Source organism: Zasmidium cellare (assembly GCF_010093935.1).
Source record: "Zasmidium cellare ATCC 36951 unplaced genomic scaffold M409scaffold_14, whole genome shotgun sequence".
NCBI lineage: Eukaryota > Fungi > Ascomycota > Dothideomycetes > Mycosphaerellales > Mycosphaerellaceae > Zasmidium > Zasmidium cellare.
In genome coordinates this window covers 539,620-562,614 of record NW_022986958.1, presented here as the reverse complement: position 1 = coordinate 562,614, position 22,995 = coordinate 539,620, and the positions used below count along the sequence as shown (strand labels likewise).

The 22,995-nt window shown below is 54.7% G+C and overlaps 12 protein-coding genes across 12 annotated transcripts; 6 read left to right on the top strand and 6 right to left on the bottom strand.

Moving 5' to 3' along the window:
• Positions 1-353: 353 nt before the first annotated feature.
• Positions 354-2,080, bottom strand: M409DRAFT_22010 (uncharacterized protein; the record flags this gene model as incomplete). Its single annotated transcript, XM_033806141.1, has 6 exons — positions 354-897; positions 945-1,033; positions 1,229-1,389; positions 1,518-1,523; positions 1,613-1,741; positions 2,017-2,080. 6 exons carry the CDS (start codon positions 2,078-2,080, stop codon positions 354-356), a joined length of 993 nt encoding a protein of 330 aa, XP_033668751.1.
• Positions 2,081-2,641: 561 nt separating this feature from the next.
• M409DRAFT_65930 (uncharacterized protein) lies at positions 2,642-4,546 on the top strand (the record flags this gene model as incomplete). Its single annotated transcript, XM_033816721.1, has 1 exon — positions 2,642-4,546. The coding sequence occupies one exon, from the start codon at positions 2,642-2,644 to the stop codon at positions 4,544-4,546; it is 1,905 nt and encodes a 634-aa protein (XP_033668750.1).
• Positions 4,547-5,585: 1,039 nt separating this feature from the next.
• On the bottom strand, positions 5,586-6,483 carry M409DRAFT_53816 (uncharacterized protein; the record flags this gene model as incomplete). The annotated part of the gene is made up of 4 exons (XM_033812478.1): positions 5,586-5,720; positions 5,772-6,223; positions 6,272-6,377; positions 6,436-6,483. The coding sequence occupies 4 exons, from the start codon at positions 6,481-6,483 to the stop codon at positions 5,586-5,588; spliced, it is 741 nt and encodes a 246-aa protein (XP_033668749.1).
• An 853-nt stretch (positions 6,484-7,336) lies between these two features.
• On the bottom strand, positions 7,337-7,849 carry M409DRAFT_22007 (uncharacterized protein; the record flags this gene model as incomplete). Its single annotated transcript, XM_033806140.1, has 1 exon — positions 7,337-7,849. One exon carries the CDS (start codon positions 7,847-7,849, stop codon positions 7,337-7,339), a length of 513 nt encoding a protein of 170 aa, XP_033668748.1.
• Positions 7,850-8,797: 948 nt separating this feature from the next.
• Positions 8,798-10,429, bottom strand: M409DRAFT_53814 (uncharacterized protein; the record flags this gene model as incomplete). The annotated part of the gene is made up of 1 exon (XM_033812477.1): positions 8,798-10,429. One exon carries the CDS (start codon positions 10,427-10,429, stop codon positions 8,798-8,800), a length of 1,632 nt encoding a protein of 543 aa, XP_033668747.1.
• A 218-nt stretch (positions 10,430-10,647) lies between these two features.
• M409DRAFT_22005 (uncharacterized protein) lies at positions 10,648-11,213 on the top strand (the record flags this gene model as incomplete). The annotated part of the gene is made up of 2 exons (XM_033806139.1): positions 10,648-10,720; positions 10,777-11,213. The coding sequence occupies 2 exons, from the start codon at positions 10,648-10,650 to the stop codon at positions 11,211-11,213; spliced, it is 510 nt and encodes a 169-aa protein (XP_033668746.1).
• Positions 11,214-14,682: 3,469 nt separating this feature from the next.
• M409DRAFT_53812 (uncharacterized protein) lies at positions 14,683-15,517 on the bottom strand (the record flags this gene model as incomplete). Its single annotated transcript, XM_033812476.1, has 2 exons — positions 14,683-15,117; positions 15,176-15,517. The coding sequence occupies 2 exons, from the start codon at positions 15,515-15,517 to the stop codon at positions 14,683-14,685; spliced, it is 777 nt and encodes a 258-aa protein (XP_033668745.1).
• Positions 15,518-15,833: 316 nt separating this feature from the next.
• On the top strand, positions 15,834-16,646 carry M409DRAFT_22002 (uncharacterized protein; the record flags this gene model as incomplete). The annotated part of the gene is made up of 1 exon (XM_033806138.1): positions 15,834-16,646. The coding sequence occupies one exon, from the start codon at positions 15,834-15,836 to the stop codon at positions 16,644-16,646; it is 813 nt and encodes a 270-aa protein (XP_033668744.1).
• A 675-nt stretch (positions 16,647-17,321) lies between these two features.
• On the top strand, positions 17,322-17,858 carry M409DRAFT_22001 (uncharacterized protein; the record flags this gene model as incomplete). Its single annotated transcript, XM_033806137.1, has 2 exons — positions 17,322-17,775; positions 17,830-17,858. The coding sequence occupies 2 exons, from the start codon at positions 17,322-17,324 to the stop codon at positions 17,856-17,858; spliced, it is 483 nt and encodes a 160-aa protein (XP_033668743.1).
• Positions 17,859-18,250: 392 nt separating this feature from the next.
• On the top strand, positions 18,251-18,962 carry M409DRAFT_22000 (uncharacterized protein; the record flags this gene model as incomplete). The annotated part of the gene is made up of 2 exons (XM_033806136.1): positions 18,251-18,285; positions 18,335-18,962. 2 exons carry the CDS (start codon positions 18,251-18,253, stop codon positions 18,960-18,962), a joined length of 663 nt encoding a protein of 220 aa, XP_033668742.1.
• Positions 18,963-19,248: 286 nt separating this feature from the next.
• M409DRAFT_21999 (uncharacterized protein) lies at positions 19,249-20,005 on the top strand (the record flags this gene model as incomplete). Its single annotated transcript, XM_033806135.1, has 2 exons — positions 19,249-19,283; positions 19,336-20,005. 2 exons carry the CDS (start codon positions 19,249-19,251, stop codon positions 20,003-20,005), a joined length of 705 nt encoding a protein of 234 aa, XP_033668741.1.
• A 305-nt stretch (positions 20,006-20,310) lies between these two features.
• M409DRAFT_21998 (uncharacterized protein) lies at positions 20,311-20,694 on the bottom strand (the record flags this gene model as incomplete). Its single annotated transcript, XM_033806134.1, has 2 exons — positions 20,311-20,378; positions 20,442-20,694. The coding sequence occupies 2 exons, from the start codon at positions 20,692-20,694 to the stop codon at positions 20,311-20,313; spliced, it is 321 nt and encodes a 106-aa protein (XP_033668740.1).
• Positions 20,695-22,995: the final 2,301 nt, after the last annotated feature.

Sequence of the window (22,995 nt, the reverse complement as noted above, 5' to 3'; positions counted from 1 at the left end):
CGAGCGTATTGGGTATTGCAACCATGCCATAATCAAACAGTGAAAAACAACCTTCTGATGCTTTGTAACGAGAATCGTCCGTAATGCTTTTGTTCTTCTCCACACTTGTACATCGTCCAGTCTTGAGCCACCTCGGGTAACTCCATCCATCTTCATGTGTCACAGCGTATCCGATTAGGTGTAACGTGGGATGGTAGTTCCTGAAAGCAACTGATGCGATCAAAAGCGGTCGCCGCGAGTACGGAACGTATAGCTGCCGTAGAAGCGGTTGCCGTCCGCGCCGGTCGAGTGACGGCGAATGAATCTAAGTTGGAAATGTTTAGCGGTCGTCGAACTTTAAGAAGGATTCATGTTCACCAGTAAGGCCTGGCATCGTAGCCACCACGTTCATACCGTCCGTCTCGTCTGGGGCTTGGAGGGCGGCCGTATGGCTCGCGTCCGTGGCCGTTCACGTAAGGGTCGGCCTCGTATCCGGCACCACCGCCACCGCGAGCTGGTGGTGGAGCGCGGCCGTAGCGGTCGTCAGCATAGCCGCCGCCACGTGGTGGGTAGTCGTCGACAGGTGGGCCGCGGGCACCGCGTGGAGGGCCGTAACGATCGTCGCGGGGGTCATCGTAGTAGCCGCGTGGTGGCGGGGTGCGGCGGCGGTAGTCGTCACGACGTGGGCTGTAGCCACGAGGAGGGCCGCGACGGTCGTAGTAGTCGTCGACTGGTGGTGGACCGTAACCACCTCGGCCACCACGGAAGCCTGGGGAGCGGGAGCGGTAACGCTCGCGTGGGCGTGGAATGTCGGTCTGCGGGTCAGAGATGCAGCGGACAGTGGAGCCCTTAAACTCGTGGTTGTCGAGCTTCTCGACGGCAGTAGCCAGATCCGCGGCAGTCTCGTACTCGACGAAGCTGCAAGAGGTTAGCAAGATGCAGAGGTGATGGGATTATGGACATACCCCTTGCCGGTGCCGCTCGCGTCACGCTCGCGGTTGACTTCGCTATAGACAACGTCCAAGCCAGACTGGCGGGCGAAGTCCTTGAGGTCCTGTTCCAAAGTGTAAGTCAAGCGATCCAGAAAGAGTTAATGTCAGTGCCAAGACAGGAAGCCGAGTCATGGGCGGACAACCAGACGGACGTCACCCCAAGGGGACGTGTTGGTTGGCGACGCATGGCAGACGGCATGGGTAATTGGTAATGGCATGACTGAACCGAGGGGTGGAGAGAAAAGGGTGTCGCTTACCTGCCAGCTGGTCTCGAATGGGAGGCCGGTGATGGTCATCCGGTGGACAGTACGGCGAGGGCGTGGAGCCATACGAGGCTGGTGCTCGAAGCCCTCACGTGGACGGGTGCTGCCACGCGCGAACTGGACGACCAAGCGCTCACCCATGAACTCAGAGCCATCTAGCCATCGATAGATGTCAGCAGTCGAGTACATAACATCGGAAAGGAGGGGGCCACGCAAAGCCAGTGACGCCCGAAGGCAACGGCAGGCAAAGCAGCGGCGAGGGTGAGGAGTAGGGTTGACATACGGAATGCTACAGGCTGAGTTAGCAGGTCCAGCATTATGATAATCGACAGCGCACGGGGTCGATGCGCTGCGGTAGTGGGGTGGGGTGGAGCTTACCTGGGACGACATCACGGGCGTCCATGGCGTCCTTGTACTCGATGAAACCGAAGCCATTCATGAGCTTGATCTCGGTAATCTCGCCGGTGCCATGGGTGTTGAAGTGGTTCTCAACATCGGCCTTGGTAGCTGTAGCAAATCCGGTCAGCGATGCCAGGTCTCAGGACGCGGCGCATGGAGCCCAAGAGCGCGGAAACTCCAGATCCCACTGGACCGGCGGGACAGCAATGGCAAGGGAGCAGCGGTGGCATGGCATGTCATGGCAGTAGAGCAGGCAAGCGGGCAGGGTATCAGCAGCGACATGGCCGGTCCTCCGTCATCCTTCTGGAGTATGCACGTCCAACCAGAACCGGCCTCCGATGTGCTGCGTTATCCATCGACCATCCACTGGAGAGATTGCGTACCGTTTCTAGGGAGGTTGCCCAGGTAGAGTCGTGTGTTGGACACACCGGCACCGTCTGCGGACATGGCTGCAGTGGACGCCGTGGGAGGGTGATTGGGTGAGGGTATGGGAAGAGGTGAGGCGAGGTAGGTGAGCAGCGCCGAGGGAATGCGACGACGACGGGCGTGCGCGTGCGGCCAGCCAGACAGAACAGCGGCGGCCTGGAGGAGGAGAGATCAAGGACAAGAGTGAGGCTGCGAGTGAGGCGGTCGCTGCAGCAGTGCGCCTGGGCGGATGGTGGTGCTGTCGATGATGATGACCAGGTGCAGTGCAGTGAGTGGGTGGTGGAGGTGGTGGTGTCGCCCGCTGGCAGCGCGAAGAATGGCAAGGCGAAGGTCGCGCCCGGGGCGGCAGCGGCCGGCTTGGCGATCCTCGATCACGTGCATTCTGCTGTACTTCGATTGCTTACCTCTCGAGCGAGTGGTGACGGCATGCGCATGGGCAGATTCGGCTTTGCGATCCCGAGTCATTTCCTTAGACCTCGGTGGACACCCGCACTCAATGGCTGGCACTGTGATGATCTCGCGAGCAGTATAGGATTGACAGCGTTCGCCTCGTTATTCCTCTGGCCTGCATCACCGCCTGCAATGGCCGTCCCTACCAGCATCCTCTCGTCTGCCGCTAGGCGGCGGCTTGTGCAACTGCCCGAGCTGTCGAGATGCGCTGTCCGGCCTGCAGCGGCAACGAGCATTGCGTCGAGGTGTCTCGTGCGAGGCTACCGACCGGCTGCCATCACCGCAGGACAGAGGCGCCCCATATCGAACACCACACGGAGAAGATTTGCCAGCGTAGAAGACGATGACTACCTCAATCCCCTCAAAGCCGAGCGAGAAGCGGATGAGGTGGATGTATGTATCGTGGGTGGCGGCCCAGCGGGATTGAGTGCTGCTATCAAACTAAAGCAGCTTGCAAACGATGCTGGAAACGAGGACTTTCGAGTGCTGCTACTGGAGAAGGCTGGTGAGATAGGGGATCACATCGTCTCGGGCAATGTGTTGGAACCCAGTGCACTGGACGAATTGCTACCGGATTGGAGGGCAGAAGATAACCCAAATCGATTCGAAGACTTCACGCCTGCAACGACAGATCGCATGCGGTTCCTCACAAAGACGAGCTCGATACCCATGCCGAAGCCTCCCCAGATGAACAACCATGGAAACGTTATTATAAGCTTGAATGAGCTCTCCAAGTGGCTAGGCGAAAGAGCAGAGGAAGTGGGCGTTGAGATATACCCGGGATTTGCCGCGTCTGAAGTGCTATATACCAAGGAAGGAGCAGTCCGTGGTGTGGCAACAAACGATCTGGGCATTGGCAGAGATGGCAAGCCTAAAGATTCGTTTGAGCGCGGAATGGAATTCCATGCTCGATGTACACTTCTCGCAGAGGGCTGTCACGGCAGCTTGACAAAGCAGATCATCAAGAAATACGACCTGCGGCGAGACAGCCAACCACAAACATACGGTCTGGGCATCAAAGAAGTCTGGGAGATTGATCCTGCCAAGTTTGAGAAGGGTCTTGTTGCACACTCAATGGGTTACCCACTGCCCACGAATACCTACGGTGGCGGCTGGATGTACCACTTTGGCGAGAACATGGTCTCCATTGGTCTGGTAGTAGGTCTCGACTACCCCAACCCATGGCTGGCACCGTACGGCGAGTTCCAAAAGATGAAGCACCATCCATTCTACAAGAACTACCTCGAAGGCGGCAAATGCATATCATACGCAGCGCGAACACTAAACGAAGGCGGCTTCCAAAGCATACCCAAATGTGCCTTCCCCGGCGGCGCTCTAATCGGCGACACGGCCGGCTTCCTGAATGTTCCAAAGATCAAAGGCACGCACACCGCAATGCGCTCTGGCATGCTCGCAGCTGAAGCAGCCTACGAATGCCTAGACGGCAGCAAAGACACCGAAGGCGCCGTCTTCCTGTTCGACTACGAAGACAAGCTCCGCAAAAGCAGCATCTGGACCGAACTCAAACAAGTCCGCAACATGCGGCCCAGCTTCTCCACTCCCCTCGGTCTATACGGTGGTGTCCTCTACTCCGGCCTCGAAGCCTACATCCTCCGCGGCATGGCCCCTTGGACCCTCAAACACCATGGCGGCGATCACGCAGCGACGAAGACCGCCGACCAGTGCCAGAAAATCGAATACCCCAAACCCGACGGCAAGATCTCCTTCGAAATCCTCACCTCCGTCTCACGAACGGGCACCAACCACGAAGAGGACCAGCCCTGCCACTTGCAAGTCGCCGACTGGGACAAGCACGCCGAGATGGAGTACCCCAAGTACAAAGGCGTCGAGAACCGTTTCTGTCCCGCGGGAGTGTACGAGTACGTGGAGGATGAGAGCAAGGATCTCGGCGTGAGGTTTCAAATCAACTCGCAGAACTGTGTGCACTGCAAGACTTGCGATATCAAGGTGCCGGATCAGGATATCAATTGGCAGACGCCGCAGGGTGGGGAGGGGCCGAAGTATGTCATGACTTGAGAGGTGAAGACATTTGTTCTTTCCGGGCGCAAAGAGGTGGGATTTTGGGTGGAAAAGATGGATATCTCTCCTCGCGAGGAAGTAAGAAAGATCTGTACATAACGCTCCAAAGCATCGACTATCAATTCCAGAAACCACCAACAATGCTCAATTCCCCAAACTCCCACCCCTAACCTAACCCATCACCCCCTCTTCCTACTCATCCACTCCATCGTCTCCCCACCCGTCCACGCCTCACAATACCCCAACAGCGTCTCCAACGTCACATTCCACCTCCAACTCCCCGCCATCTCCCTGAACCCCCACCCGGTATACTCCCTCATCCTGCGCGCCTCCCCACCGTCCTCCCCCTCCCCTTCAAGAAACACCCACGCCCCATACGCCAGCGTCAGCGGCGCGAAGATCCTCAGGGCGTTCCAGGGCGGTCCTGGGCCCGTGCTGGAGCGCAGGGCGTAGGGGATGCACTGCGTTATGAAGTTTGCGGAGGTTATGAGGGTGGTGCGGACGCGGTGGGCGGGAAAGTGGGTGTGGAGGGATGGGATTAGGGGGTGGAGTTTTAGGAGGTTTAGGCAGAGGATTATGAGGTTCATGTGGTGCCGGTTCGAGAGGATGTAGATTCTTATGGAGGTGAAGGTGAGGGGTGGGAGGGGGCAGTTTGTGGTGTCTGCTTCGCCTTCTGATGATGGTGATGGTGGTGAGGTGAAAGAGTGCGAGGAGATGAGGTCTTCGATCTGCGGTGCTTGGGCGAAGGCCCAGAGGCTGCGGGCGAGGTCGATGGTTTGGGTTAGGAGGTCGTGGTCAGGGGTTTCTTGTAGGCGGAGTTGGCGGTGGAGGGCTGAGAGCCGTGGAAGCTGGATCGTTTGGTCCATGATGGAGTCGAACAGGGCGTTTGTGTGGGTGTCGGATGTGGATATGGCGCGGGCTGCTGCGAGTCGTAGGGGGGTCGTCGAGGGAGGAGATTGTGCCTGAGATGGCGGATTCGAGGGCCTGGTCAGAGTCAGGTCACTTCTACTGGGCATTTCGTCGTCTGGATACTCACCTATTCTGAATGGATGGATCGTGACAACCGTTGCTCAAGCAGACCCCATCGACCAGACGTCCAACGCTGCTTGAGGATCTGACACAGAGCCAATTCGTGAAGTTTGTAGTTGTAGCTGTCAATGCCTCCCATATACTGTCACTCGTCAGTCAAGGCGCCATTTCCATGCATGGGGGATATGCCTACCTCAGACATCGTCATAGCATACATCGAAACCAGCATCTCATCAGTCGCATCTGTCGACGACTGCGCTAACGCAAACCTCAACGCCCTCATAGCCTCAGCACCAGACTTCTTGGCCAAGTTGAGAGCATTCTCATCCTGCTTCATGAACGCCCGATGACAGTCGACGGTATACTTCGCCGCTGCGTCGAGTACGACGTCTTTCCCTATCCAAGCCGGCATTGTGTGAAAAGTTTCGGTGAAGCCCGCCATGGCACTTTCGTCGTGATTCTCGAATTCCAGCATGTATGTCCATCGGGAGGCGAGACAGTCTGCTTTGCTGACTAGAGAGCGGGATGGAGATGGAGGGTGGGCGATCGTGAGGGCGCGGCATGGGAGAACAGTTCTGCGGAGCGTGAGGACGTGGAAGGCTCCTTCTCCTGACGAGGCGCGGCGCGTTGATGTGAGTTGCAAGCCTGTGGTAACTATCAGTTCTATTTTCAAGAGACTTTCGACGAGCATACCAGATAAACTCGCATCATCCTGTTCAGGAGATTCGCTCGACGGACTGTAGCTGCACGGCCGACCTCCTCTGATACACGTCTGGCAAGCAGGACGTGCAGCGTCGCACTGCAGCCTTGTCAGATTCTTGGAATGTTGCAACGATAGAGTGGCGTCAACTTCTCACCTTCACCTTCCGGAGCCGACAGATGTCGCATTTGTCCCGTCGTGGCATCGTTGTTCGCAACAACCTTGGATCAAAAAACTTCCAGTATGCTCTTCTCAACGAGATATATATCAACCAGCCCCAAATCGATCAACACCACCCAGGTGCTGCGAAGCCAGCTACCGGAAACACCGCGTAAAGAATGCACAGGCTACACCACCGCATCAGTCGGCCTCACCGGCCATCCCAATCATCCCCAGGCAGCATCCGATCAACACCACTCTCCTCAACCTCTCATCAATCCCAAACGAAAACGAACCAAACCCTCCAGCTCGAACCCAAACAAAATACACACCTCTCATAGCCACCCGCTCAACCCTTCAAAAAAGTTCAGCTCCTCAATTATTCCCCCAAGTGGCGGAGCGGTATAGTCGGTATGATACCGAGACTCAAAGCCAAGGAGTCACTCGTAGCCATTGGGAGACGTCGCCATAGACTTTTGCTTGCAATGATCTTCGGGTCCTGCGCGCCAACGAGATGTGGCGTGGAGCGGGAGCTGAATGATCGACATGCACGAGCTCTTGATCAGGTACCGCTTGCCTATGGGGATTGAGTTTGGGGTGTACGATTGAGCCACTTCAGCTCTGGATTTCAGCCTCGTTCACGCATGCGGTTCACGTGTAAGGGAGCAGGCTCGACGCCGGTTGTAGGGCTAGATGGCGTTATTTCTCTCGTTTCGCGCTGAGGATCGCGGCATGGGATGAAGGATGCCAATCTTTGCTTAGTGATGGAAGTGCTGATAATCTCATTCGTGCCATTTGACTATGCTCTGGTCGGGACAGGTCGTACATTCAAAACCCTTCGTATTCGCATCCTGCACAAGTAGCAAACATGTGGTGTATCCTTCTTCCTTGACGCATCATCAAACAAGCCAAGCCAAAACGGCAGCAACAAGAGCAGCGACATTGACATTCCCCAACCATGGCGTAGACCCCATCGTAGCATCTGCAGCAGAAGACGACGTCGCCGCAGCGCCAGTCTTCAACGGCGTGATAGTCGTTCGCAAATTCGTCCCCGTGCTGTTCAAACTCATGCTCGCCTCCTGCAAAAGTCCATTGTAGTTCGACTGCGTGACCGGGATCCAGGTGGCACAGGTCAAAGGCCCGAGAGAAGTCTTGGTTGTCTTTGTTTTGGTCTTCTTCTTCGTAGTTGTCCCAGCTGTTGTAGCAGCATCCTGGGCCAAAGTCGCTCTTGTTCGGGTAGCGCGTGCCTCGAGCCTTGCATCTTCGGATGTCGTGGTGGGTGCGCCGACGCAACAACCACTCACAGCTCCGGAGGTGGCTGCGAAAATGCCTGGGCAGGCCGATGGTTGTTGAGCGAGGGCTGGCATGCTCAGGCAGGATAGGAGGGCGACGATCTCGATGGATAGCTTCATTTTGGGAAGTGTGAGGATAGCGTATGGTGGACTTTAAATGGTGATCAATTGTCGCGTTGGTCGTGCCTGGCAGAGGAAAACAGGGACCTTCTTGTACTCTGCCTTCCAGTGCACTGACACACTTATGCTCATGGGATCGTCAACAAACAATGGTAGTCCGTCATTGCGAGCTGATTGTCACCAGCGAGTGACTTCATCGCCGACGTGCGAGAACATGTCTGATGTGGTATAACTCGATCCGCCAAGTCAACTGTTTGATTGATCCGATTGCTTGGTATGGTTTTAAGTCATTCATCAAGGAGAGAGCATGGCGTGCATCGGCCAACTGACCCAGATCGCTTGCAACCCCATCGACGTCATTGTCGTGCACGATGGTATGGACTTGGCTCCCAGTCCCATACGGCAACGCCCCTCCAGCCATTCGTTATTAAGCTGGAGGCGCCGCGTGCTCGCAACATGGCACACTAACGCTCGCACTGCCCTTGATAGAGTAATATTTGAGTTGATGTGAGAATGACCGTCAACAGCATAGCAAGCCGAATACTCGGTACGTCCGCGTGGCTAGGAGCTCCCGTCTCCATTGCTTGATACACTTTATACGCTCAACCCAAAGAGGAAACTTCTCGCAGCGCTGTCGGCCCCCACGACTTGATCGACACATCACAAGCACACAAGCAGCCACATGGTCTTGGCAGAGCGGCATGTCGAATGAACCCTTCGGTTTCGTGGTTCTCCGAGCAGATCAAAGCCAAACTCGTCAACTCTCAGTCGTCAAAAGTTCCCGCGGGATCAATATGCATACCGTCGATGCTGTCGGAGGCCACCACATTTCAAAATCTTGCATCGAACCTTGATCGAAGAATGCCTGCTTTTGTCGCTGTTGCTCATGGCATAGAACCTTAATGGCTCTGAAACCTGCTCACGAAGAGCCAAACATGCTTTGAAAACCTAAGCAAGTCTCCTGCTCAGGCGTCGATTCTCCCTCTGCCGAGCAATCTTCTTCTCTTCCCGTCTACGCTTCTTCCAGGATCGGTTCAAGTCGCCGCGGTTGTCGTAGAACCACTTGCGAAATTCGCTCTCCTCGCGCTCGCCGTCTTTGCCCTTTTCAGCTCCAGTGACTGCCTCTTCTTCGTCAGCATCTTGCATGTCTATGTCCTCATCTTGATCAACATCATCAACGTTGTCAACATCTTCAGCAGCAAAAGGAAAGCTGAAACGTTTGCCGATGGCTGCAGTATCAGGGGTTGGTGCCGCTGATCGTATACTTCGCCACTCCAAATCTTGTTTTGTGTGAGGCGTTTGAGGAGGGTTGTTCTCAATCACGACTTCATCATCGTCCGCGCCCCTGTTGAAGAAGCTGAATGATGTGTCGATCGGCGTAGGCCTCTTAGCTTTCACAGCCTCTTCAGCGTTCGGCGCTGGTCGTTTGAACAAGGCTTCCAGAGGATGGATTTCCTTGTCCACGGCGGACGCAGCTTCGACTTCTGCAGAGGGAAATGCGTCTGCGATGGGAATAGAATTGGACTGCTCCCTCTCCACCGCCGCGTTGCAAGCCAAATTCGTCTGCGCTTGTTTGAGTTGACGATCGACTTGGTCGTCATCGTCTTCGCTCATAGCAGCATCCGACGTGTCAGAGTCAGAGGAATCGTTTTGCTCCTCTGGCTGCTCAGCTTGACCGCCATCAGACTCAGCGCCAGAATCTTCGGAGGCTGGGCCAGTCTCTTCTTCTGCAATCGTCTGCTGTTTGCGCGCAGCTTCAGGCTCAGCTTCAGAATCAGATTCCAACTCATGCTCAGGTTCGGGTTCAGATTCTGGTTCGGGTTCAGCTTCTGGTTCAGGCTCAGGCGCTTCCTTCGCAGCTTTACTGCGTCTCCGCTTCTTCTGAGGTTGTTCTTCCTCGACCACATTACCGTCCTCATCTACCCAGCCCACACCTTCCTCGTATCTCGCACCCTTCCTGGAAGCAACAGTAGCTGTGCTGAGAGGCTTCGTAGTCTTAGCAAACTCCTTCACCACAACCTCTTTCTTGCCCTTCCTCTCTTTCTTATCCTTCTTGACCTTGCTCTTCTCCTTCTCCACACTCTCAACCTTGTTCGGCGGCACGACAGTCTTGAAACGCATCTTTTTGCTCTCTAGGCCTCCATCTTCCTTCTTGCTCGACGTCCTCAAGGGATTCTTCTCGTCCCAGCCTCTCTTCACCCTCCTCCCCTCCTCCAGCTCATGTCCAGGTATCACACCTTGCTCTTTCTTCCGCTTTTCCTTCTTCGCCTTCTTCCGCGCTTTCTTATCATCCACATCTTCCTCTACAGCGTCAGAGCTCTTGCGCTTCTTCTTCTCAGGCTTTGCTTCTTCGATCTTGACTTTCGCGCCCTTCAATGTACTCCCATTTAGCTTCTTCTTGAGCTTCTGCGCCTCCATCGTGGGCAGCTCGACGTATCCAAAGCCGCGCTCGGGGAAAGTCTCAACCGTATGGAATGAAATGTTCGTCGCTTGCGGCTTTAGCGACAGTGAGATGTAGCGATCCAGCAAGTCCGGGTTGAAAGGTGTGATGTGCAGCCGTGTCCTTTCAGTTGCTGCCATGTCTTTGGTAGAAGGTCATCGAGACATGTTCGCGGTGATGGGGAAATCTTCTTGGTAGTGTAGATCCTCTTTAAGGTGAGGTGCGGAAAATAAGCTTCAAGAACCCTGTCTCCCGAACGATGTCCGTGCGCATCCACGCGACGACATGTGAAGGCGCCGACCAGCTCTCGTCGTGAGAACCTACTGAACAACGATACCAGACCATGCGATAACACACCATGCCGGACCACTCCCTCCAGCTTCGCTATATCCTGCTCTTCCTCTCCTTCCTCTCCTTCTCCCTCGCAGCCTGTAAGCATCCCTCACGCTCCCTCGCATCACCCACGACCTGCTAACAACCATCCCAGCACCAACCTCCTTCTGCAAATGCACCTGCTTCAGCAACAGCACCATAATTCCCCTCGACGCAACCGATGAATCCCTCAAATCAAACACCTTCTTCACCTCGAACGCAAACACTACAACATCCGACAAATCCGCCGACAACAACGAGGATGACGACGGCGAGAAGAAGAAAGCGGCGAGGAGCTGTAACGATTGCAATAAACAGTTCTGCTTGAGTTATAACTTGCCGATATGCAAAGATGCGGAGGAAGGGGATGTGTTTACGACGTGTTTTCAGCGGGATAGTACGAAGGATGAGGTTGTTGTGCTACTGTTCATCTTCGCGACTGTTGGATTGCTGGCTTGGGCGGCTGTGAAGCCTTGGTATGAAAAGTGGAGGGAAGGCGTGCAGTTAAGGGGGACGTACGCGCCTGTGGGTAGTGGAGGTGGAGGACAGTGAAGGAGAGAGGAAAGAGAAAGACTTGAAGCAACAGTTCTTGAAGACCGCTGTCTGAAACATAGCGAGGTACCAATCGAACACTTGGTATACCTCGCTTTGGAAACATCTCGCATTGTGTTTCTTGCATCAAGTTCTGGGACCAAAACCTTCAATGGACACACCGCTGATCACGGCACATCTTCGAACGATCCCTTCGCCTCAATTGCAAGACTAATGTACAAAGAGCATTGGCAATCTCGCCGGATCGCCTTTCAGATTGAAATCAGAGATCGATGTCTTGCACCGATTACAAGAAGAAGGCCAGCACGGCGAAGAAGGCCATGCCAACTGTGGCAAGCGCGACCTGCTTGCCGCCATCTGCCTTGGATGAGATGCCACCAACCTCAGCCGTGGTGGACTGGGCGGCTGTGGAGTTTGGCGACGACGTCTGCGAAGCAGTGGCGTTCACAAAAGTCGTGATGGTGTTGGTGGAGGTCGAATGACCAGCCAACGTCGAGTTGTTCGCAGTGACGGGCGAGACAACAGCGCTGCTCAGCGAAGTAAGCGTAGTGTTCAGATGGTAGTTGGCCGTAGGCACGGTAGCATTGACATACGAGCTGGCAGAGGAGACAACGGAGGTAGTATTGCCGGTGCAAGTCGTGTCGTTGGACATACTCGCGGTGATGACCTTCGTGATGGTGGCAACTGGCTGGAATGATTGTCAGCTTGTACATCAAGAAAGGGGCGGATTCTTGCTTACCACAGAGGCAGTCACAACCGAAGTCTCGGTCGGCTCACGCTTCTCGCGATTGCCTCCAGGCAACTCATACCACGTCTCCGTCTTGGTATATGCTGGGATCGTGGTCGTTCTCGTGGTGCCATCGCCAGGGAAGGTGTAGACAGAGTATGGGAAGTCGCGGGTGAGGGTCGTGTATGGAGTGCAGCCCAGGTCTTCGCATGGGTTGCCCTCCTGACGCGCCTCGACGGGAGCAATGGGAGTCGTGGTAGCTTCAGCAGCTCTAGCTCGGGCCTGCTGTGTGGCAAAGAACAGCGACTCGGTTCTGCAGCTCTGGATGCCGTCGTAGACAGCGCAGGCAGTGTTGATGAATGTCGCCGTAGCCTCGTGAAGGTTCATGGAGATAGACTGTGCGAGCCAACCGTAGTACTCCGAGGCTGACTTGGCCGAGAGAACGGTGCTGACCAGTTGGTCTATAGTCCAGATGGCATCGTGCTCCTGTCGCATGGCCACCGCGTTGGTGATCTCCGGGGCCGCAGTGATTGGACTGAATTCCGGAACGGGAAGCGTCTGCTGGGGAGCAGCTCCTGCGGTCGTCATGGTTGCCAAGCTGGCCTCAATGGCGGACAGCGAAGACTTGGCGGCGGACAGAATGCTGGCATAGTAGGAGATAGATCCGATGGCACCGAGAGCACCTTCCTGGCGAGCGGTCAAGACCTTGGTTGGGGCTGGAGATTCGGTGATGACAAGGGTGGTGGCAGGAAGGGTCCAGGTGGTCTCGGGACTGCCGTCGACACCAGTCTTAGCGGGAAGGGTGACGGTCTTGGTGGTGAGCAGGTAGTTGAGATCGGCTGGCTGGTCGTTGAAGAAGCCACCCTCGAAGCCTGGCTCAGCTTCACGGTCGACGATGAAGGGAGAATCGGCAACAGCGGAGACCGATGGGACTATGAGTTCAATGTCAGTATTGGTTGCATTACGCTTCTGTTGCTTTGGTGCGGTATCCGGTGTTGCGCCATGTCCGGTTCCCATCACAACGGCAAGCTCAACTGGAGCGCACTTGCTGCCAATCGGCTTGTGGTAGAGGTTCGAGAAGTCTCCGCTGTTGCAAGCATAAAGAGTCGTGTTTCCGCCAAGTGCAAGAGTTCGGTGACCCTCAGGACCACATGCCGACCAGCCTGCTGTGTAGATGGTGCCGGCTTGAGGGGGAAGGTCGAACTGGAATTGGCCATTCGCAACAATGCAGCCAATGCGATTGGTGTCGTCGACGAGAGTCCCGTTGATCAGTGAGATTTGAGGGATCGCCACATGCGCTGCCGCTTTGTTCGAGACGAGGGCGACCTTCTGACCAAGACCGAAAGCGACGTCCAGAGTTGTAACGCATGTCTCTTTGGCCGCGCGCGTGGCTGAGGGCACCATACCAGGATGAACACCTGGAGGCCACGAGCTTGCTTCTGCGATGATGGAGGACAGGACCGAGGTCGGGTTCGCGACTGACGGTGGAGTTGAGGAGCCTTCAGCTGTAGTTGTGCTTGGTTGTGCTGTGTGGACGTCGCCTTGCTTCTTTGTTGTTGTGACTACCTCGAAGGAGCAGAAGCCAGGTGGAGCTGTCGAACCAGAGTATGGACACTCGATGTAGCCATTTGGGTGCCGATAGCTGCAACCGCAGCCAATGGTCTTGAAGCCGCCCGGAGTTGGCTGGTCGGTCGGCTGCGCAAGCTCCGTCTCTGTGATGACAGCTGCCGTGGAGGAAGAGCGCTGTCGACCAACCAGGTCGGCCTCGATGATGCTGGAGGGTGGAGTGGATGTGGCGGGCAAGGTGGCCGAGACCGAAGGCGGCGCCAGGGTCGAGTCGATGGGAGATGGTCCGGACATGGCGGCGCCTTTGTTGCTGGATGAGGTGTGAAGTTTACCTGAGGACGACTGCGAAATTGCTGCAGCGACCGCACTCGAGGCGGCGCCCGCAAAGGCCACGGCTGCGATGAAACGCATGGTGGCGGTGGTGTGATGAGGTTGAGATGATCAGTTGTGATGTGTGAAGAGGAGTCGCAACGAGGGTGACAATGTATCGAGGTAAACTGCGGATGTCGGTGTTCGTGCTGGTGTTGGAAGCGGTGTCGAGAAGTTTGGCTCGAGGTGGAAGATGAGCGAGTTAAATACTGGAAAGTCTTGGCGCGCCGAATGAGGAAGTTGCGGCTTCGCTTAGGTGCGGCAAGAGCAGTCCGTGTTCCGCTGTTCACCAGACTGTCCACTCTTCACCAGTTTGCTCAGCTTTGGTCTCCTGAAAAGGTTAATGGCTGGCACGTTTAGCATGGGTTTGTGCCGTTCCGTTGGCGCTCGAGTGCAAAGAAGGCCTTCAGGCTCGGTGTTCTGTGCAGCTGCGGTCCAGTGTCCTCGAGTTGTGTGCAACAGGGAGATTGAAACGCCGATGGTGAGCGGCTTCGTGTTCTGCCCGGCAGGTGTCGACTTGTGGGCAGGACTCGGTCTGCTTCAAGGAAGATTCTGATGTTCGTGTTATGGAGGTTCTCATCTGATCGAAGCGGGTGTGATCCTTCGACACGACCTGGATGTCTACCACGGCGACAGGCGCATGTGAGATGCGACTTATTCATCTGAACACCATTGATTTTACATATGCTCCTGCCGTCCTTCCTTTATTCTCGCCCTGACACTTCCATCCTCCATATAGGTCTTCATCCCTTCACAAGTACGACACTAACACTCGACTGTGACCAAAAATTGCTTTTGCCAGCCTCTTCACTCCCGATACAAATCCTCCAGATACTGTACCATCTTCCTCCTGAGGGCCAATAAATCACTCTCGGTCACAATCGGGCTCCACTTAGGATGATCGTCAGGGACTTGCACTTCAGAAGTTTGTGTTCCATCAGGAACGACGAGCGTCTTATCAGTCCCAAAAAACGGCACGCCGAGAGACTTCAATTCGACCGACATGGCAATCTCCATATCTTGCTGGGCAGCATAAATCTTACGATCGAACGCAACGAGCTCTGCACCCGAGTCCACCCCAGCTTGATCAGCAGACGCAGACGATCCAGAGAAGCTGGGGTTCAGAGACTTCAAGATTGACTGCGCCTTAGCCGCGGATAATGATCGATTGGCCTGGGTCTGCTTCAGATTCTGCCTTTCAGTATACCAGCGCATCTCGTGAGCTCTCTGCTCTTTCATCATCTGAAACAATGGTCAATGCGTTCTTGAGAACGAAGAGAAGAGGGCATTCTCAGCTTACCTTGTTGATGGTTGCGGCAAACTGGGCATTTTGTGCAGCAATCTTGGTGACGCAGCGCAAAGCATCTTGCCATGTCGTAATCGTGGATGGATCTATCATGGGCTTTGAAGAAGTCTGGGCTGGCTGCCCCAGCGGTTTCACACCGGCTTTCATGCGAGGATCGTGGGTAGCATTGCGCGAGTCTTTGGAGGTTGGTTCTTGGGTCTCACATCTTGGTATTGGAGGCGTTGGCGATAACACATGGTGAGGATCTATCGATGCGAGACTTGATGCACTCGAAGCATGCTGGGCTAGTGTGGCAAGGATAGATTGAAGATCTGGTGCGTTTCCTCCTTCATCCATGATTTTCGTGGCCCTCTTGGAGCACTTCCGCTCGCTCCTGGAAACTAGTGATACCGAGTGCACCCCAAATAGCTACACAGTGGCTGGTCGTTGGGTTCGATAAGGATAGACTGTATTTTCATTTGTTGGTTTGTTGATGGTCAAGAGGTGAGGTCGGCGTTCTTCGCGGGAAAATCGCCGCTCGGCTGGATCCAGCGATCATCATCGACCTCGAAAGTTTGAAGGAGAGACCTTCAATCTCGATGCATCGAATACAACATTCCATCGCACCCCTCCACTGGATGCTATCGACATTTCCTTGAAGAGACGTCACACAATGGCGCGATCACCCTCAGAAGCAACGCGCTTCACATCAACCGGACCTTACGCCTCCACCTTCACTGGCAATCCAGGAGCAACATCAGCTGGCACGCAAATAGACTTTGGCTCTGCGCCAGCAGGCGAAACAGCACAGCAAAAGATTGCAAGATTAAGAGCTGCCGCGGCACTAGCAAAACGAGGGAACGAAAGCTCTTTCGACAAGACTGTGCGAGTAGGGCGAAAATGGGCAGACAGGGCACACAGAGTTACGGCACTGGGTCTGGTTGGGTTTACGGTCTTGAGCGCGGCGGTTGCAACAGCTGGAATTACTGATATGCTGCTGCATAATCGAAGAAGACGGAACGAATGGCTCGCAGAGAAGCAGGCGGAGAGCGCACGGGAGCTGGCGATTGCAAAGCAAGCGTTGGACCAAGGAAGAGCATCGGAAGATCAAATGCTGTTGATCAACAGAGAAAGAGTAGCGGAGGAGGCGGCAGAGGCGAAGATGAATAAGCCTGGCATAATCAAGCGAACAACGAGTTGGATGTTCGGTGGACTTTCGCAAGAAGAGCAGAAAGGTGGGAGACTTGGTGCTGCGGCTTCTGGATCACAATCGGCAAGCGACGAGGTGAGACAAATTTCTTCGTCGTTGGCGGACGAGGGCAAGAGCGTTTTGCAAGCTGTGAGCAACAATGTGGAATCTCATCGGAGAGAAGGAGAAGCAGTGCAAGAACTCATTAATCCCGCTGGCGGTCCCCTCGATCGACGGGCTCAAGCAGTTGCAGATGCTGCTTCAAGAAGCTGGACAAGCTGGATTACTGGCCGGTAGCACGAGCTTGTACAGTCTGCTGCTGGATGTGTTTGATGGATTTGCACGGCGCTGGAGTTGAGCGAGGAAGGAAAAATGTACAGACTGCCTGTATGGAAGGGGCTACATCGAGCATGTCTTTACAACGCTCAGTCTGACTAGGTCGACACGGCTGCTGGATGAGTCGTATGCATAATAGAGCCAGCAAGGCGTCCTTTGTCAAGTTTGAGCAGCTGAAACTGTACTACAAGCATCGGATTTCATGCGGGTCCAATGCGTCTGTATCGATCGAGCAAAAGACGACCCCTTTTTCGAGATTCATTTAGCCAATGGCAGTGCAACGGACCTTACTCCGGATTGAGTTTCCTCTGCAGCACCCTTTAGCCTCCCGCATTGCTTCTTCGACAGCTTGATAAGGCGATGTCATGATACCAGCCATCGCAACGCGCTCATTTTACGTACCTGCGCGAAGTAAAATCGAATCAAAGGTGAGATCAAGGCTCAAAATGGCCAATCACCAAAAATTAACGGCAAGTCGCGTGGATTGCACATCATTGATGTCACCGCTCGTCAGTCGCGCCTGCCACCCCTTCCATTCATTGCTCTTGCTCTTGCGTGTACCCCCAAAGAGGTAGCTTGTCCATTCTCAGAATATCCCGTCAACAACTACGAACCATCAGATACCACTCATCAATCATGTCTCTCCTACGCACAATCCGCCAGCCAGCCCTCCTGCGATCGTTCGCTCCTCGCTCGTGGACGACAACATCTGCCGTCTCGGTAGCTGGCCGCCGCTTTGCCCACCAAAGCTACGGCTCCGGCGAGACCAAGAGTGATCAAGAAGCGAACCAGACCCAACGTAACGCCGAGCACCCAGGCCCAGCACCACCCAAGGCTGCCCAGCAAGGCAAGGGCCAGCAACAGCAGCAACCACAGCAATCCAGCGGCGGCGACAAGCAACAGAGCAACAACAACAGTACGTCGAAAGCACAACCTAAGATCCTAAGCGACAATCCACCGGCTCAGGGCGAAGAGACCGAGGATGTCGCCAAACACAACAGGGAGATGGCACAGCGTGCTGACAGAGCGGAGGAGAAGGTAAATAATGAAGATACGGAGAAGGATAAGGTGCCCAAGGGATATTGGTCGGGTAAGTGATACTATACAGGAGAAGGCGGTAGGCCGTTTACTAACTGTGGTGCAGGCACGGGCGGCAGGGATAGTCAGCCGTGATACAGTAGCTCGCACTGTACAGCACTCTTGAACGCGCGCACAGGCAGAGAGGAGCCGATCGATGCCTTCCGTTGATTTCATGGGAAAAGTGAAAGTGAACTCTGCAAAACCGGGGCTCGAAAAAGGGAAGATTTGTCCCATGCAGAAGTGGTGGCGTGGCGTCGTAGCTCAACAGACACGTGTGAACGACTCGAAAACATGAAGTCTCACCTCCAAGTGAAATCCTCTCACAATGACGTTCCAGGCTCACAGTGAAGTGAGCCCGAAACTGTTTCACGCTGGTGCGCCAGAAGTCTCGCAGGTTGTTTAACTCTCATCAAGCTGCTCGCATTCATCGCTCATCAGCCTCGAAAACACCCGTCAGACAACTACATCCACAAAACATCACCACCATGTCAGACGAAGTGAGAGTAGCCAAGCGGAGAAGGTGATTCATATGCACACTGTCATTCATGAACGCCAGCTAACACCTACAGGATTACCGACGCCGTCATCTCCATCGTCGTCGGCACCGAAGCCCAAGAGACGTTCACGGTCCACGAAACAGTTTTGTCGGAGCGGTCTGGCTTCTTCAAAGCTGCGATTTCCAAGCGCTGGCGTCCAGGCGGTGACGGCAAGATCTACCTCCCTGAAGATGATCCCTCTGCGGCGGGTGCCTACTTCGAGTGGCTCTACAGCTCCAAGATAGCCTCCAAGGATGACCGGCCTGAGCCTGTTACTAAAGTCGAACAAGCCGATATGCGCGCCGAATTTGAACTACTCGTGCAGATGTACGTCTTCGGCGAGAAAGTCCTCGACGACGACTTCTGCAACGCCGTTCTCAGCGCCATGCTATTGAAGATGGAGAACGACGACGCCAAGTGCATATGGTATCCTCACAGAAATGCCATCAGGATCTTGTACGAGGGGACTTCGCAGGATTGTCCTGCGCGGAAGATGATGGTGAAGCTCTACGCGGACAGCGGCTACGTGGCGTGGTTTATGGAGGACGATGTCTCGGATAGTGAGGAGTTTCTGCGGGACTTGTGCATGGAGTTACTGAACAGGAGGATGATTGCCCAGTCAATGAAGCAGTGGGAGAAGAGGCAGCAGTGGTCTAAGTGAGGTACGTAAGTGGCCTGCTCTGGACTCCTGCCAAGTCTCCAGGCTCTTGTGAAGTAGACAGCAGCTGAAACAACTTCGACCTCAAGCATGTGACACGCGTGACACAAGTGAAGGTGACGCAAAAGCGTAAGTGAAGATAACATTCACATGTCCACCGAGTGAAGTGAAAACTGCCTGGCCCTTCTTCTTTAAGATTCCACAACCTCGCGCTGCATTGCACTTGCTCATCAACGTCGCGAGAACAGTGCACATCTACGACACTACAACGAAGTCATCATCACCCATGATGGCAGCAGAGATTCGAGCTCCCAAGCGAGCAAGGTACTTTCTCAAACCACATGTAGCAGCAGTGCCAGCATCTGACTGTCTCTAGATTCTCTGGTGGGATCGTCACCATCAAAGCTGGCACGGGAGAAGGACAGCAGACCTTCAGCATCCACGAGGACGTGATCAAGGAGAACTCGCCTTTCTTTCGCGCCGCACTGGACAAGAAGTGGAAGGAAGGCCAGGCCCGTGCCGTCGAGTTGCCAGAAGACAGTCCTGAAGTGGTGGCTGCCTACGTCGACTGGTGCTACAGCAAGGAGATCATGTGCAAGAAAGCTGGGTCATCCAACGAGTACACGCGTTTAGATATACATCGCGAGCAGTGGATCTTAGCGGAACTCTACGTCTTCGGAGAGAAAGTCCAGGACGACTCCTTTTGCGACTCTGTCATGACCGCATTGACCGAGGCCTGCGAGTTGGAAGTGAACGAGCCCTTGGATGAGCAGTTCGGCTATTGCTTCCTCCCAGAGGACGGAATCGTCTCACTCATCTACGATGGTATACCACCTAACTCTCCTGCTCGTCGCTTCGTCGTGGACATGTACGTATCATACGCGACGAAGGAGTGGTTCTCACCCAGCACTCCATGGCTGAAGAACCCAGAGTTTCTGAAGGATTTGGTCGTCGCCAATCTCAAAGATTCACCACTTCAGCAGTCGGTTGAGGCAGAGGTTCGCAGCAGACGCAAGGAGTGGTTCAAGCAGAAATCAGACGACTGAAGGCCAGGGGTCGGAAGTGTGGGAAGGGATCGTGTCGAAACTCTGGAGTCTTGGGCAAAGATCATGGGATTCAAGTCTTGTTGAACGCAGATGATGGTGGACTCCAGGACAAGACAATCCTGGGCCTAACGACTCGTTCGTTGTATCCTTCACAGAGACGTGGATGCATTTGAGGGCCCGAGAGTTCCCGCCGACCGCGTCCACTTTGGGTATCGAGGTGTGGCTTGTTTCTTTTACGGGCAGGTCGATGCCAAGGCACACACCCAAAGCTCGGCCGAGTTCAAATAGTATGATGCAATTGACCATTACAAGGCCTCCAGCATTGGTTCAGACTCTTTCTTGAAGTCGGTTCGTTGTGAGAAGTCGTCGTCTCCTCTTTGTGCATCTCGGCAGTCTCCTCTTGTCGGTATCCATCAAGGCACCCAACACCCCTCACCCAACCCCCTCCACATCCCCAACGTCTCCATCCTCACCCTCGAATTAACCCTCGTCAACGCCCCCGAAGGCCTCACAGTCCTCTTCAACACCGGCATTCCAATCTCCCTCTCCGGCGTCAAAGCCATCTCATAAATCTCATTCCGAATCTCAGCCGGCAAGTCCATGAAGCGGAAAGGCCCATCGTGTTGAGCATTGGGTGCGAAGTGCTGCGGTTTGGGGAGGGAGAGGATGGCGTGGAGTTTGGAAGGCATTGTTTCGATTGGTTTGGGTGGTGAGTTTCTTGCGTTGTTGTTGTGGGAAGTGAATGTGGAAGCGTGCGGATGGGGCACGCGAGAGGTCGTGTTGTTGAAATGCAGGGGCTGGATTTAAGGTTTGAGCCCTGCAGACTAGCTGGCCAATAGCGTGCTGTCACATGCGAGTCGGTGTTGCTATTTTAGGCATGGTGTGTTGACTTTGGTCGTCACGGCGACATGGTCATGTGAGGGAATTGAGATATGGAAGGTGATGGTGATGAAGAAACTTATACTGCAACATTGTATAGAGCGACATGTCTCTAGAAGAACATTATCCCATTGCGAGACTTGGCAAGAAGTCGCAATGTGTCGATTCGAACTGAAGTATTGAACTGATGAGGACATTATCTTCTACAAAGGTATCCTTCTCTACCTGTCTATAAGAAAATCACCATGCTAATGGTCATGTATATCATCCAGAGTATACTCAAAAAACAAAGCACGTCGTGTCAGACGTTTCAAGAGTGAAATCGTTCTAGTCATTCCATCTCTAATTCCGTCCTCCCCATCCGTTGAAACGCCCGTTGTTATTATTCTGTGGTCGGTAGTGACTCCAGTCGCCGTTCTTGAACCATGAGGAGAGTTTTGCCCAGAACTGCTGGACGTTCTGAGGCTTGTTTTCGTTGTGAGGCTTGCCCTGTTGGGGCTGGTTCTTGCCTGGTTGGCTGTTGTGTGGTTGGTTGTTCTGAGGCTTGTCGTGGCCTTGCTTGCCGGGATTCGGCTTTTTGGGGTTTGGTTTGCCTTGTTCAGGCTTGCTATCGTGAGGCTTGTTGTCCTCAGGCTTGCCCTTGCCCGGTTGGTTTTTACCAGGCTTCTCATGAGTCGGCTTGCCCTTATTTGGGTTGCCACGTTGAGGCTGGCCTGGCTTCCCTTTGCCCGGCTTTCCCTTTCCTGGCTTTGGTTGGCCAGGCTGATTGTTTCCAGGCTTGTTTTGACCCGGCTGGTTGGGCTTGGGATGCGACGTAGGACCTGAGGCATGAGTAGAGGTAGTGGCGGTGTGTTTGGAGGTAGTGGTATGCTTAGGGTTGGCGGTAGTATGCTTGGAGGTAGCAGTGGTGTGCTTGGAAGTAGCAGTGGCATGCTTGGAAGTAGTGGTAGCATGTTTAGATGTGACGGTAGTATGCTTGGAGGTAGCTGGCCTAGTCCGAGTTGAGAAAGTCGTCGATCTATGAGAAGTGGGCGGCTGGTCGACGCGGGAAGACGTCGCCGAAGTTGCATGACCAGTTTGCAAAGTTGTAGCTGTGGAAGAGCTCGAAGGGTGTCCAACTGGGGCGCCTGCACCTGGGCTTGATGTGCGTGGTGGTGCAGAAGTAGAAGATGAGCCACTGGTTGGAGATGCCCCAGTGGCCGCGGCGGAAGTAGACGAGGTGCTGCCTGAGGTCGACAAAGTGGTCGAGCTTGATGAAGAAGATGCAGAGGCTGATGTCGAAGTAGAAGCTGGGTTGCCGGCAGCGGCACTGGTGCTGGAGCTAGAGGACGATGATGCAGACGCAGAGTTCGTGGCAGTGGCAGTAGAGCTGGTCGAGGATGATGATCCGGAAGTGGTACTGGTAGTAGAAGCACTTGAGCTAGACGAAGATGAAGACCCGGCCGGGGGATCAAGAGATGGAATGCTTGCCAGCGTGATGCCAGCAGCGGCAGCTCGAACTTCATTCAGAGCAGACGCAGCGCCAGCGGTACTTAAAGAGCCACTGACATCGCTGAGGAGCGTGCAGACACCATTGTTGACGCTCACAGCGACACAGTCAGAGACGTCATTGCAAGACAGCAGACAGTCCTCAATTGCGAACGTGTCTCGCTTGCTCGAGCTCGGAATGGCGGTACCAGAGAACGACTTGTCACAGTCCATGGTGTAGGCAGTGCCAGACGTGTCAGTGAGAGACCCACCACTGAGAGCCGGGCAAATTGCGGCATCACCAAGTGCTGTGGCCGAGGCAGACGGCGAAGAGGATGTAGACGAGGCAGTGTCGGTGGTCGATGTAGAAGAAGTGGCAACATCAGCGGCAGTGGACGTTGTCTGACTTGGTGCAGCAGTGGCATCCTGCGATGTGGTCGAAGAGTCCGAGGCTGTTGGCGATGCTGGACCGTCTGACGCTGTGGCAGACTCAGTCGCACTTGCTGAGCTATCTTGAGAGTTTGCTGGAACTGTTGGGGCATCGCTGGCAGCAATAGTGGATGAGCTAGTAGAGTCGCTTGCGGTGGCTGACTCTGTCGGGCTGCTGTCGTCCGTGGAAGAAGCAGATGAAGAAGTGGTCGAGC